General features: G+C 32.3%; 1 protein-coding gene across 1 annotated transcript in view; it reads left to right on the top strand.

The window, feature by feature from the left end:
* Positions 1–14,290, top strand: part of CrebA (Cyclic-AMP response element binding protein A) — a 100,019-nt gene extending 85,729 nt beyond the window's left edge. Inside the window, exons 3-7 of the mRNA XM_090109828.1 lie at positions 5,243–5,433; positions 7,256–7,403; positions 10,166–10,341; positions 10,755–10,898; positions 11,194–14,290. Of these exons, the coding sequence (XP_089965954.1) occupies positions 5,243–5,433; positions 7,256–7,403; positions 10,166–10,341; positions 10,755–10,898; positions 11,194–11,382 (848 nt within the window). The 3' untranslated portion in view covers positions 11,383–14,290. The remainder of the gene's footprint in view (positions 1–5,242; positions 5,434–7,255; positions 7,404–10,165; positions 10,342–10,754; positions 10,899–11,193) is intronic.
* The last annotated feature ends 21 nt before the right edge of the window (positions 14,291–14,311 follow it).

Here is a 14,311-nt window from a genome sequence, read left to right as displayed (position 1 = left end):
AACAAAGATATTGCAAATATATGCAATGATAAATGATAATGCATTTGTATTAAATTCCATTGTCATTCGTTTCACAGATGATTCACTCGAGTATTTGCAGTACAAATGTCACCTTTGTTGACTAGTTTTATCCTTGAGGTCTATTCTCTGGGTTCATTGTAACGTGAATCATCAATTTTGGTTTAGCTCCGTATTGAAAAATAACCATGATAGGTATTAAGATCTGGTTTTGAAGTATTAAGCAATATATATATATTGAATTCATTTTATCGGAGTTGACTTGACAGTGATAATTAATTTGTGTTTTTAATATCTACGATAAAATAAACACTGAGATAATTTATCAAGTTTTAATTGTGGATATAATATAATTTAATTTATCTTTGCTTATTTAAGTAAAAAAGTTTCGGCACGACTACGTCCTACTTTATTGTACCAAATAAAGTTAAATCTCGCAAAATGATGAATACTCTTTAGTTTAAGAGGCAACAGTAAAAGGGTAACTCTTAACACTGGAGGTTGTACTTAGGCTAATAACCTACAGAAAGAAATTAGCAAAATGAAGAAGGACGCCCACATCTGCAATAGATTTCACTTCAGATACGACTTCCAAAAAAAGAATTTCATGCTTTTCTGATTTATATGAGTTTCATTATCCTATCATTACTCCTTAATACTTTAAGGGATTTGTTTTATTTGTCAAAGTTGTAGAATTAACATTATAGAATATAGAGAAACAAATTTTGCACTTAAAGTTATCTCCTGTTTTCATACCACCAACCTTGACTATTACTTGAAATGATTCCTATTAAATCGAACAGGATAATAAACTATCATCTCAGATCATAGATGCTATTAAATTAACAGTACCTTACAAAACAATACAATTCGTGATTATTATCGACGCACTAAGTATGATTTCGTCCTTGTACAAAATAATGAGTCAGAGCTAGAAATCCCGGATTTAATACCGGTTCACGATCTTGGAAAATTGAATTTGTATTGTAAATTAATAATATTATTTATAAACTTGTGAACTTATAACACTGTTAAGTTCCTGGAAGGGTTATAAACGAATTATTAAATAAACAGTACATAACTTGGCGAAATCAAAAGTTATAGTAATTATTAATACAGTATGTTTTTATTTTTTAATAACAGTTTTAGTTTAATATGCCTTATAAGTTATAACCTACTCGAAAAAAAACACAAACATTTTTATTTATTTAATTTTGGTTTTGTGCATCGTTTTAGATAGTAAGTATACAAGTCTCTGAAGGTTTAAAGTTTTTCTTGGAATGTACTCAACATAGTACTTAATAATTTTATTTTAAGTTTGTGTAAAGCGATCCGGTATATAAATATACATTGAGATAGAGCTATCTGTATCACATAATAACATGACGTTATCATATCACTGACCTAAACTGTTATATTATAACATCGTTTTTCTAATAATTATTAATAATAATTAATCATAAATTTTCAAACGTAGACATACCTTTTCAATTTTTTAGAGTAAGTAGATAGTAGAGTAGTTAGTAATTTTCCTTTTGTAATCAAATTTAAGGAAACCTAATTAGATAGAATAACAGAGAATACGATAAAAATTGTCCGAGAATTAAAAACAAACATAAATAATAATAATTATAAATAGTTGTTCGAAACAATATTGTTCATGACAAGCCAAATTATTTTGCAATAGTTGCATAAAGGCGCTAACTCAATTAACTTTTATAATTCTATAATTAAGTAGTAATAACATGACTTGTTTTTCACACGAACAAATAACGGCCTTTTATAAATTCATTCTGAAACAGAATTATAGAAATAATTGCATAAAGTGCCAATAGTTATGGAGCATTACTCCAACCGTATTCAATTTCTCTCTTATACAAGTTCAAAGAACTGTGTTTTTTGTATATTATAATTCAACAGAAAAAACTCGATTGATGTCGGGTCGAATTTGTTACGCTTTTGCTTACCGGCTAGTCTCTGTGAGCTTGAGATGAAATCTTGGTGGAAATTTCTTCACGATTCGCTGCTTCTACTGTTTACATTATTATCTATTGAAAGTAAAATAAAATTGAGTTTCACACAGTTGAGGGAAGTTGTTTCCATTTGTTGTTCTTAAAATTTTACATTGTGTTACATAATCACCACCACCTTCAGGCTTCACACCTTCTAACAAACTTTTGTATAACAAGATTTAAAAAAGTTAATGAAACAAATGTTAATTAATCAATAAAATAGATATGTTTTAGAAAGTTTCATAGTTCGGCGATATTAGTAATTTTATAGCTCTCTATTTTCTCTTTCACTTGCTAATGCGTCAATTGTATCCTGATGTAGGTACTTATTTTTTTTATCTGAAAACTTTTACTTATATTGTATGTACTGTTTTAAGGTCAAATGTAGGTCTACAATAATTCAAATCCCGAGTTTTCCTGGAAACTACCCATTATGTACTTAAGAAATGATTATTTATCTAGTATTAACATTTAACCGTTACGGCCCATACTTAGTAACCGCAACCGGACCGAATAAATTACCTCCATTTCGGTGAAAGGACAGTACAGTCAAACATCACTGCAATCAATTAAAAAACCCGGCAGTCAATTGTGACATTACGTCACTTGCAATACAGTACAAATTGGTGTGTAGATGAAATCTGTCTGCTCTCTTATTAAATGTCAGACGTGTAGTTAAATTAAAAGTCACGGATAGATTTTTAAACACGTTTAACTTGTTAAGGAATTTGTTTGCCGAAATTTGAATTGCAATGTGTAAATCGACTGCGTATGCAAATTTTATTGCATTGAGACAACGGCGATATCCGTTAATAGTTATCTTTTTATTGTCAGTATTAATACACATAAAGCTGGTCCACTCATCGTTGCTAGGTACCAGTTTTTCCATTCCTATGTGACACACGTTAGCTTCATCTTCCATAAGTGGCCAGACATATATTCCGCAATTTTTTAGTCTATATTAGCGCGCATATCTCAGTTTTTACATAAAATGTATTCTTTGTCTATATTTACATATCTGACACCACATAGTAACAATAATTACAGTTACAAGTACAATAAATTATTATGAATGTTCATAGATATGCTTCGCATCAAGTACATAGAATATATTTTTACTAGACAGCTCATAAATATTAGGATGGTGCATGATAAGGTTATTAATTCGCAATATTAACATACTCGCACTATTTAAAGCATAGCAACGTTACATTTCCCCAGAACAATAAAGTTATTATAGTGTCAGAAGAAATTTTAACACTGGGAGCAACGACCCCGTCTTTGAGGAGCCTTATTCATTAGCTATTCAATTTCGTCTATAAAATATCAACACGTCGCTGTAATGAATCTTAATAACTAGGAAAAATAAAGATTAATAGCTATTCGGTTGTAATGTCTTTGAACTCTGTTGTTGTTAAAGACTTGAACGTATAATAGAACAATAATTATACTACCACATAACCTCCTCCTTTTTTGAAGTCAGTTAAAAATAGCATAATGTGAAAAGTGAAAAATTAGTAAAATTTAGTAGTGTTCATTGGACTGCATTCGCCATTAAATGTATGTCAGTTGATTGTTATCACTTCATTATAATTATACGTAGGTACGTCACATGAGTAGAATCTACTCATGTGGGTACGTACGTGTTTGACACTCGTTGCCATTTCTGATTTAATTATTTCTCTTTGTATTTTCTTCTTCAATATAATATTATGTTAAGTAAACAGTAATGACGGTTTTATGTACAATTTTACCGAGATAGATCAGCACGATTTCACCGCTACAAGAGTTTACTTACTTTACTTCTATAAAGAAAACATGAATCTTCATATTATATTTAGCCGAAACTACAAACTATGTAAAACATGTTTCCTCAATAAAACTTCTATTCCTCTGTACTAAGCTGGCTTTAGATAATTTATATTGCTTCCTCACTACTTAAACCATAAACACGTGTGTCATAAATATTAATTATGTTTACCCGAGAACATGAAAGTTCCCGCGCAAAATATTGACATTTTGAACTACCAAACAAGAAGCAATACTTTCCACGGCTCGGTAATAGCCGATTATCATATAATAGTCAAAGTAACAGACTAATGACTTAATCATATGCTCCTGTTTTATTATTCTGACGTAACTCCAGAACGGAACCGACTGGGTCTCTAATTAGTGTTACATAGACGAGCTGGTATGGCCATCAACTACAACTGGTTTCTATTATGTGTATTTTAATAAAGTACCCATAAATGTCATAACCTTCTCAATGTCAAATTGAATAAAAAATAAAGAAAACTTCTCACATTTTATTGCAATTGGCATTTTTTTCTCATAGAGCACTTTCAAATTCATAAACTGCATAATATGGAAATTAAATCTAATCGTTATAATTGCATTAACGATTACGTATTTCGTAGAATAGCACAATTCAAATATCACACGCATAAATTGATATTTCAATTAAGAAATGTATGGAAATTTAGAAGACACGCAAAGGCCCGCAAATTGCAGTAATTCCCAATGTTCTGCAACAGTGCGCTAGATCACGTGAACAATTAAACGCTAAAGGAAATAAAGTCGCAGACCAAGGAATTACATAAAGCTGTGAAACTGCTTATTATTATCTTGTTTGACATATACAGTTATGCAGTCATATAATAGTAATGCGTTTAAAAATAGTCTGACGATGATTTTATTGTATTATGGTAAAATGTAGAATGGCAAGTTATGTTGTTTTTTTAGAACTGCATAATTAAATAGAATGACGCAATTTATATTTTTCATTTATCAAAAAAGATGGTTTTTAAATGCTTGATGCAATCTTTTTCGAAGTTATTTTTCATCCATGACCCGTATTATTTGATAGTGCGTTATATAAAATGTATCAACTGGTTCTTGAAAGTTTTAATAACCTTATTTAACTTGCCCATACTTACAAGGCCACTCACGTATATTTTTATGGCAATTTGAAAATTTAGTGTCAGCGATAGCGCCAACCATTAGAATAATAAATGCTATGTTATGTGAATGCTGTTCATACTTTGTGTTCCCATATTAGGAATTAATATGATACCTAACTAGCAATATACCGCGACATTCTTTTACGTTGATAAAAATAATATCATCAAAACTCTGTACATAATTATAGACATCGTGACATGAGAGTTTTATCTGAATACAAGATAGTAAAAGCACTATAATACACATTACAGATATGGAAGACGAATGCTACCCCGCGATCCCAGCCAGCGCGTGGCGCAGCAGGCGGCGGTCCAGCGACTCCCCCCTACCAGAAGTGAAGTCGGAACCCAAGTCTGAACCAGACTCGCCAGCCTCCTCATGTCCTCCCTCACCGACCCCCGGCACGCCAGTTACACACGTCGACTATGTTATTGATCACACGGTTAGTTAATTACTGTTTCTCTTGGTTTGAAAGAGTTTTGAACGCATTAGAATCTTTAAGACCGTCGCGTCGTGGACATTTGATTCTCTAGGTATAAAATTATTTGAACCAGGACTGTTGATAGGTTTAATACCTTTTTATCTGTTTTAAAAAGCATATGCCTGGAACCTAGTCTTTTGAACAAGCGTAGGCAGTTGTTTCTGTTGGTTTTAAAGTTCTTAGATCGTGGTCTATCTATAGTGGTCTGAATGGTATAGAAGTTCTATTATCAACTTGTCTTTGAATATCAGTGAAATGGATGGTGAAATGCATGTAGCCCAGTACTTTCTCTGGGAGTTTAATGTAAACCTACGATATAATATGCTCTCACTTGCTCAATGCTCTATACATCTATGAATGGTAAAGTTCCATTGTTTTGAACAATGGACATTCCTCGTTCAATCTTCTACCCCTACCAAGAACCGATTTCTGTTAAGCTTAGTGACCTTAATTGGTATTAATATCTTCGAGATTATTATAGATTCTAAAGACAATATTGTTCTGAAATTAGTAAACCATGCGAGTTATTGCCGTAGGCTAGCTAAGTTAAGTAGAGCAGCACAGTTTGTGAACTCACGTGTTTCTGAACCCTTTAAGCGTTAAATCTTCAAGATTGTCTGTCCTTGTTTTAATGTTTGATTAAGTTATTTCTAAATTAATTCTTTTATGAAATCATCAAAAGGTGCTTGAATATTTACTCCAACGATTTAAGGGGTCCTGCATCCTAAATTTCCCCACCTGATATTTTTGAAATAAAGTTATAAATATCGCATATATCTCATATCATATATATTTTTTCTATAAAATTTCAATGGTATTGAACTATACTGATAACATCATAGTCCTGTTTGAAAATCATTTATCATTGTCCTGATATTAAAAAGTTATCCCTACATAGTCCTCTGAAAAGGTCATCAGATCACACGTCACGTCAGTAACACAAAAATAGACTATCAATAAAATGCTATCTACAATAAGCGGCCATTATTCAGAACGAGAACACACGTCTATAAATAACCGGCGATTGCAATATAAACGTGATGAGGCTTCAAGCATGGCAGAGCTAATAGACACGTGAAGCACCATCGTGACTGAATTCCCGACATCGGATGATTCGACAGAACGCGGAGGTCGCTGGAGCTTGCGACTTTCACCGCAACCAGACCTCTTTACTTGCGTGTGTTTGGCAAGCGTGGTGAACGCGCTAATAATAATTACACGCGTCCGATTGCTAGACAGGTCCCACGAGAAATTCAAAAGGCGTTAAGTTTATTTTTACCGGTTTTTGCTGCAACTGTTTTTTAATAAGGTTTCGGTCAGGTCTTTCTCAAATAAATTTCAACAGCAACATTCTAATTGGTTGCAATGTTTTAATAAAATTATTAATTTTCATGAATAAAAGATTAGGTATAATATATATGCCTACTCTGTATTATTATAAGCATTAGAGCTATGGGTAGGCAACCGAGATAGTGTTAATATATATTTATATACTTCTCTCCCAATCTTTTAAGGCTCGACCCAAAGATGAAAGGTGTAATATCTTACAAGTTACATCTCTATCCTTGCCATTGTTGTTCACAAACACATGATCTTAATTGATTACAGTTTATAATGGATTGTCCAGGATTGTAGAATGAGAAGCAATTGTCTCCAGGATACTTTTCTTAACCATACTCAATCATCCAGTCTCAATACCATCGATTTGAAACATATCATTACTTCTTTCTACAATTAAATCTGGTATGGATCTGGTCTTTAATTGCATCGTATATAATTTCAGACTGGTACAATTCACATGCCACAAGCAGTTCTACAGAAGGTGGGGGCGGCAGGGGTGCCGCAGCTGCTGCTCAGTGCAGCGCCGCGAATCGCCAATTCTTTAAATAATAACAAGCTATCTATAAAAGTCACATCTTCAGGGTCTTCAGGTTTGTGAAAAAAATATAGATACTAGTTTTATAAAGCTGAAAATTTTGAGATTTTTTTGAACGAGTTAATTTCAGGAACTACTGGTTCGAATTGAATAAATCTTTTTGTGAAGGAGTATCCATTCATCGTAGAAGGCAAATCCTATTAATTAATTCATTATTATAGGCGACATAACGTCATAATTGCAACGCACACAACACCTAATATTAATAGCATTGTAAACTTGCTAATGCATTCTAGTTTTAAATCGAATATGGATAAGATAAGATCAATTTTCAACTTTTAGTGAAGTTAACAGCAATTGAATTCTCTATTTAGTGGATGTGTATGAAACTATGAAGTCATGTGAAGAAACTGTGTATGATGTCATCACTCTACAAGTAATCTTCACAGAAAAGCGATGTTATTTTGTTCCTTTTGAATATGATTTGAGCTGTCATTTAAATTTGATTTTATTATCAGCGCGCGTTAGTTAAACTTTGCAAAGTGAAAAAATGACAGTTTACCAGACATCAAACAACTTTGCCTTTCATTGTATTAAATTTCGTTTAATTTTATAAAACAGTTTCATAATTGTACTAAAAATAAATGAAAATGAAATGAAAAAATGTTTCCCGACTCAACTATTCCTACTTTTCGCTTCTGAATGGTTAATTTGAAAAGTAGTTTTCAGGGTTTTAAAAAACAAATTTGCATGGAACCACATTTAGTTGCATATTACCTATTACAGGAGCGTCTAGTTAACTTCAAACGCAACAACACATTACCATGTATTACTAAACAGTTCAAGACTATATTATAGCTAAAAACCGATGTTCATTATAATTTTTACGAGTGAAGACTATTGCAGAAACCCGATTTTCACCACCATTTCTACACATTGAGATAATATTACTTACTACGTATGGAGGAGACACCACGAAAAAAATCTGTGCGCCATTTTTTTAGTCTACTAAGTTTTAAAAATTATTATCTAGTCGATGAAAAGTTATGTTAGTCACTTTTCCGTATTATTTGTGCAATATCGTAACAGACACGAAGGCATATTTGATGCGTTTCACTTTAAAACAAATAAAAAATGAGCGTGCAGTTAAGCCATATGGCTTATGTTGAGCGGAACATAAGTGATGTAGGCGGCGCACTATGGGACAGAACGGTATAAACCATCTCTAAAATGGTTTGGGTCAAAATCGTCGTACAGATGATTTTTTGGTGGCATTACATTCCTGAATAAATGAACTATCTGATAAAATAGATGAAATTAAATTTAAATCAGTTTTATCTCATTAAATTTCACAGTAAACCTGAGTAGTCATATTTTCTTACTTAGCACGTAATCTATTTCTGAAGTTTAACGTATGATACTTTCTAAGTTTCCCATTAAAATTAATATGTATCATACATTTTTGGATTGACTAGGATCTGAAGTTTATCAATTAGTAAATATTTTATGCGAAATATTTTGCCACATTTTAATTTTAATTTTTTTGTAAATCATTTAATTTTATCGTCTTTTTCATTTTCAAATTGAGTTTTCGTCTTTGCCGAAAGCTGCCGAAGTTGAGTTATTATGATTTTTAGATTCTTTAGTTATTCAAGATTTCAAAAAGGTAAAAAAAACCTGCGTCATTACTGCGCCTTTTCGAGCTAGATGCTGAAATGTGAAGAGAGGGAGAAAAAAATTATGTAAACGAATTTAACGTTTCTACTTGTTATTAAAATTCTAAATGATATATATAACTTAAAATAGTTTTTTTTTCCTTTACACCTATGATAACAACATTAACATAATTAATTAATAATTATATTGTTGTAGAATCCATTGCGTTAATTGTAATCTGCCTAAAGGTTAAATAATTTGTATGGGAATTTTTTTTATTATTTTTCTCATTGGTTTTGCATAAGTTATTAAAACTCAGGTCCTATATAACCCCAACAATTTCAGCATTAATTATAACAAAGTATTGAGATACTTCTTCACAGTAATCTAACTGTTGAAAGTCCAAAAATATAAAAATGAGTGTGTTTGTGTTCGCCGCGATATATGTCCGCTGTTAATAAGTGGTAAAATTCTGAAGGGATTGAAAAATATTTATTAGAAAATTTTCATCTATCAGCGGTGATACGAATACATCACTGTATTCGTATCACCACTGATATTTTAATACATTAAAAATCGGCTAAATCACGTCCGAAAGTGTTCGCGATCAGCTGCAATGGAAGATACATCTTGCTGTATACAACAGATCCCTATAGGTATATCCAGTATATATAAAGAGAACATATTTAAAAAAGACCAAAAATTCCAAAAGAATTGTTTGAAGAATCTAAACAGCTTCTGGTATTTAATAAGGAACAGTTGTTTTATTGTAACATTTTTAATATAGGTACTCAACTCAATAATTATTTTATTATTTTCTAAGTTTTATTTTTTTTTAAGTATAAAGTCTTGAAATGTTTTGTTTAATACATAAGCAATGTTTGTTCTGTTAAGATAAGAGGAAAATTATTAAATAATGTAAGATTTTTGTAAGAAAATTTACGAAAGTTTGTTTGTATTTGTTTTTAAACAAAAAAATAAAATTACCAAAACAAAAATGGACTTGGTTTATTATAGCGTAGTTATTCAAGAATGCGTATACCAAAATTCAAGTAAAAAGTACGAGAAACAAAAAAGTTATAGATTTTTGAGATGGTTTATACCGTTCTGTCCCATAGTGCGGCGTCGTCTCCATATGTATATCTTAATGTTTCTACACAGGTTTCAACCTGCCCCCCACGCCGCCCTCGTCCCTGTCGTCCTCCGACAGCGAGGGCGCGCTGTCCCCCGCGCACGAGGCGCCCCCCGCGCCCGCGCCCCCCTCCCGCCGCGCGCACCTCTACGTGTCGCACCACAGCCGGCAACCAATCAACACGCCGCTGATTAGCAGCCAGCCGGTATGTATTTGTAAAAATAGAGCTGCCAAGCACATGTGTCAGAAATGAAATTTGGCAAGATTCAAAGATAAATCGTCGCCTTACTCCATGACGTGATGACATTGCCATGACGCGATCTTGAAATTTTACTCTAAATGCGTATACTTAAAGAAGTTTTATTTCAAGAACAAACTTTTTCTTTTCTACTTTCTTAAAAGATCCTATCAAATAAAACAAAACCAAAATAAAAATAGAGTCATATCCCAAACCTACTTCGTTTTAAAAGTCTTAATCGGTTAAAAATGAAAAAAAAAACTGCAAAGCAAATATCTATACTTTTTTTATTCTGACTTTAGTTCTGACCACTAATATTCTTCTAACCACTACTATAATCTACATACTTCTCTATTTTTATTTTTGTTTGTTAATTGCAGAAAGGTTCAACAGGCACACTAGTGTTAACAGAGGAAGAGAAGCGCACGCTGCTGGCGGAGGGCTACCCCGTGCCCACGCGCCTGCCGCTCACTAAGACTGAGGAAAAATCTCTCAAGAAAATTAGGAGGAAAATTAAAAATAAGGTGGGTACATCGTTTTCTGAAACAATTCTAGTTTCCTTCTGAATTTATACACTTTACGTTTCTCTTAAGTTTATACTGAATTTTGAAATCACACTAAAATAGTTCATTACTGTGTCGATAATGCTATTCCTGGTGGAACAGCAGCCTGTATAGATACAGCTTCAGACACTGAAGTTAATTTTAAACTTCCGACCATTGTTGATCAGTCAGCCAATTTAACAATTTTATAAACAGATAACTTTACACTTTATACTAGTCTCTAACTCAATATTAATCAGAACGCTTCTTCTTCCAGATATCAGCACAAGAAAGTAGGCGCAAGAAAAAAGAGTACATGGACCAATTAGAGAGGAAAGTTGAGATATTATTATCAGAGAACTCAGATTACAGAAAAAAAGTGGATACCCTGGAGCAGAAAAACGCAAGTCTCATGAGCCAGTTGGCTGCCCTGCAAGCCCTCGTGACGAGGGGCACTCGGAAGTGACGTCATAACAACAAACTAGTGACGTCAAACCGATCTTATCTGCACAGGGACTTATTGAATCTGCGTTCTGTATATACCACTTCAACACAAAATTAATCAATTGACGTCACATTGTCGCGGTTGATAGTAGAACGGCAAAATTAATTGTAAAATGGGTTTTATTGCAAGATGGCATTCGGGAAGCGGAATCCTATTTGTAAACTTTGTTATTCATTCTGTAGCTTGTTTTCTTTCACTGCATTTGACGCCTTTGTACAAAAGCGGAAACTATGCAGTTTTCATGAATTCTTTTCTTGAAGTATTTCAATCTATCTCGGCTGTATAATTAGGATTTTCTCGGTCAACTTTCGCTTCCTAACGTCCGTAAACATATGATAACAGTATTATTGCCAGTTCTTTAAGCTATGTGGTCATATAAATCAGATAAAATCTATGGCTGTGAGAAATATAGTAAAGGTGTAAAATTCTCACAGTTCGCTTATTTTTTGTATAATATTTGACAACGATACTGTCCCTTAACTGAATGTATTTATAAGGATGTATATTTTGGATGTAATTTACATTTTATCGAACGTTATGTAGGTATCCAAAGTTAAGGACTGTTAGTTTGAATGGTTGCTCACTATATGTTTAGTAAATAGGTATTTTGTGGTGCTGGCCAATGATACCTGCATTTTGTCTTTAGGTATGGTGCCACAGTAGATATTAATAATATACAAATCAGCGCCATCTGTCGACGAAGCGGCGATGAATGAAGACAGGGAAACTTACTGGGCTCTAGATGAATGTTTACGTGTGTTGTTTGAAATCTCGTAATATATTAGTGTCGAACGGCAAATTATTTGTAAGTCTTTATTATGTGCGTTTATTCAATGTGCAATTAGGTTAAGGGTTTTATTGTTACCCAGAGCGTACGTGCATGGCGCTATGTACTTGCAAGTCTGTTCGCTATATTCTTCACTATATGTTTTTAAACTTTATAAATTGGCCTAAATATTTATATTCGTTATTTAACGCAAAAATATATACTAGAAATCAAATATAAATTATTCTAATATATTAGTGAATTCGTATTATATACTTAATGTATGAAACATCCAAATGAAATTTTATAAGTGTTACCACATTCTTTAATGTACAAGATCGCACGCTGACATTTTGCGATATTTTTGTAATTTCGTATGAATGTCTTGAGTAATTATTTATTTGTGGTACTACTTCGTAGTTTAATGTGGTTATGTGGGAGTTATCGGGAAATTTATTAGCATAATACAAAGGTAAGGACTGCTCCTTACCGGTTAACATTGAATTCCATGAATTTGCATTTATAGCGAAATGTGTATCGTCCTAGAGATTTAAACACGTATTTAAGATAACTTTAGATGTATTTTACTAACGGACCTATATGAAGACAGATTTGTATGGAAAATGTTTTCGGTTATGTCTAGTCTCTCGTAGAAACAGTAGAATTCTTGTTAAGAGCCTTCATGTCAGTCTGCGCTCTGTATATCGACAAGTACAAAAATGGCATGCCTTCGACGAAAATTACCTTCAACTATCCATTTTAACGTGAACTAATTATTATTAACATTTATTTAATTCATTTTCATCAAATCTGTTCTTATGCTACTATTTTACTTTAAACAATTTCGCATTTGATATACAATGGAATCTCGCTGAGTTTTCGTTACAGTCTTGCCAACTTTCAACAATCTATCGCAAGCATTCAGACTTAACAGTGGCTGAATAATATTTAATTAACATTCTAAATAACTGAACATTCCATTCTTCATAACGAGTGACTTAAAGTGAGCTCTAGTACTTATTAATATTATTATTTAACAAATCTATCATCTCCGTACAAAACGATTTTAATAAACGTATCACATAATATATAAAGCATAATCAATGTTACTATTTATTTATATGGTTAACTTTTTCAATTGATCGGCATATTCATAAGTATTTTACAATTTGTGCAATTACCATGTTCTCTTTTACATTATTAGAAGTTCTTCCTATTTAGTGTATAAGTAAATATTCTATTTATATCGCGCTAACACATTATCGTATGGATCCCGCTGCGGGGATAATTTTTAAAAGAATTTATTGAGATATATTTTAAGAGATTTTTTCTAATTAAATTTTAGAAATATATATGTATAAACACAGTTTTACGTGTCTGTCGCTATACATTTAGATATCTATGTAGATTAAATGTATCGTTAGTGCATATAAATGTATGAGGAACAGCAAGTGTGCCTGCCTAAACGTGCACTGACTACCAATGTAACCTAAGTATCGATATTTAGAGTAGCGATGCGAAAGAGAGGTATCCTCTGTAAAGCTGAAATATATATAAAAGTATTTAACTTGTAGGTAAAATATTTAATTCCTAATATGGCATTTACCGTTTACAGCAGAGTTATTTGATCGATTTATATGAATTTATAAAAAGTAGTTTATATTTATAACACATAATGCGTATATGTCAAAGTTGGTGTCGCGGTTCGGTCGACACATAAACATAATATGAAATGCCAAACTTATGCATACTTGTTAGTATGGGAGCACCACGTGGGTGACAAACAGTTTGATCCATTCGAGATTATTTAATTAATCATTTATCGTACACTTTAGGATATGGAGTTTATTAATGTTTTAAAGACTAATATATAAAATTTGTTATTAGTCTCGGGTGGATCACACTACATCATAGTGCAACGGACACACGGTTTGTCCTATTTGTTATACATTTGAAGTGTAATTTTAATGATGGTTTTATTTGTTAAAACTATTCTCTGTTACCTTGAGTCATGATTTGTTGAATCGTTTGTTTTATTATTATTTTCAATGACATTGCGGATTACTGTCACCCTTGAGCTAATAAAGCGTCGGATATCGTAAATCGATTGTTTTATTTTTCCTT

Source organism: Colias eurytheme, chromosome 15 (genome assembly GCF_061535395.1).
Source record: "Colias eurytheme isolate Ceu_HAF_F1 chromosome 15, ilColEury1 Martin Lab GWU primary, whole genome shotgun sequence".
NCBI lineage: Eukaryota > Metazoa > Arthropoda > Insecta > Lepidoptera > Pieridae > Colias > Colias eurytheme.
The sequence above is the reverse complement of the archived record's forward strand: the minus strand, read 5'-3'. Positions and strand labels throughout refer to the sequence as shown.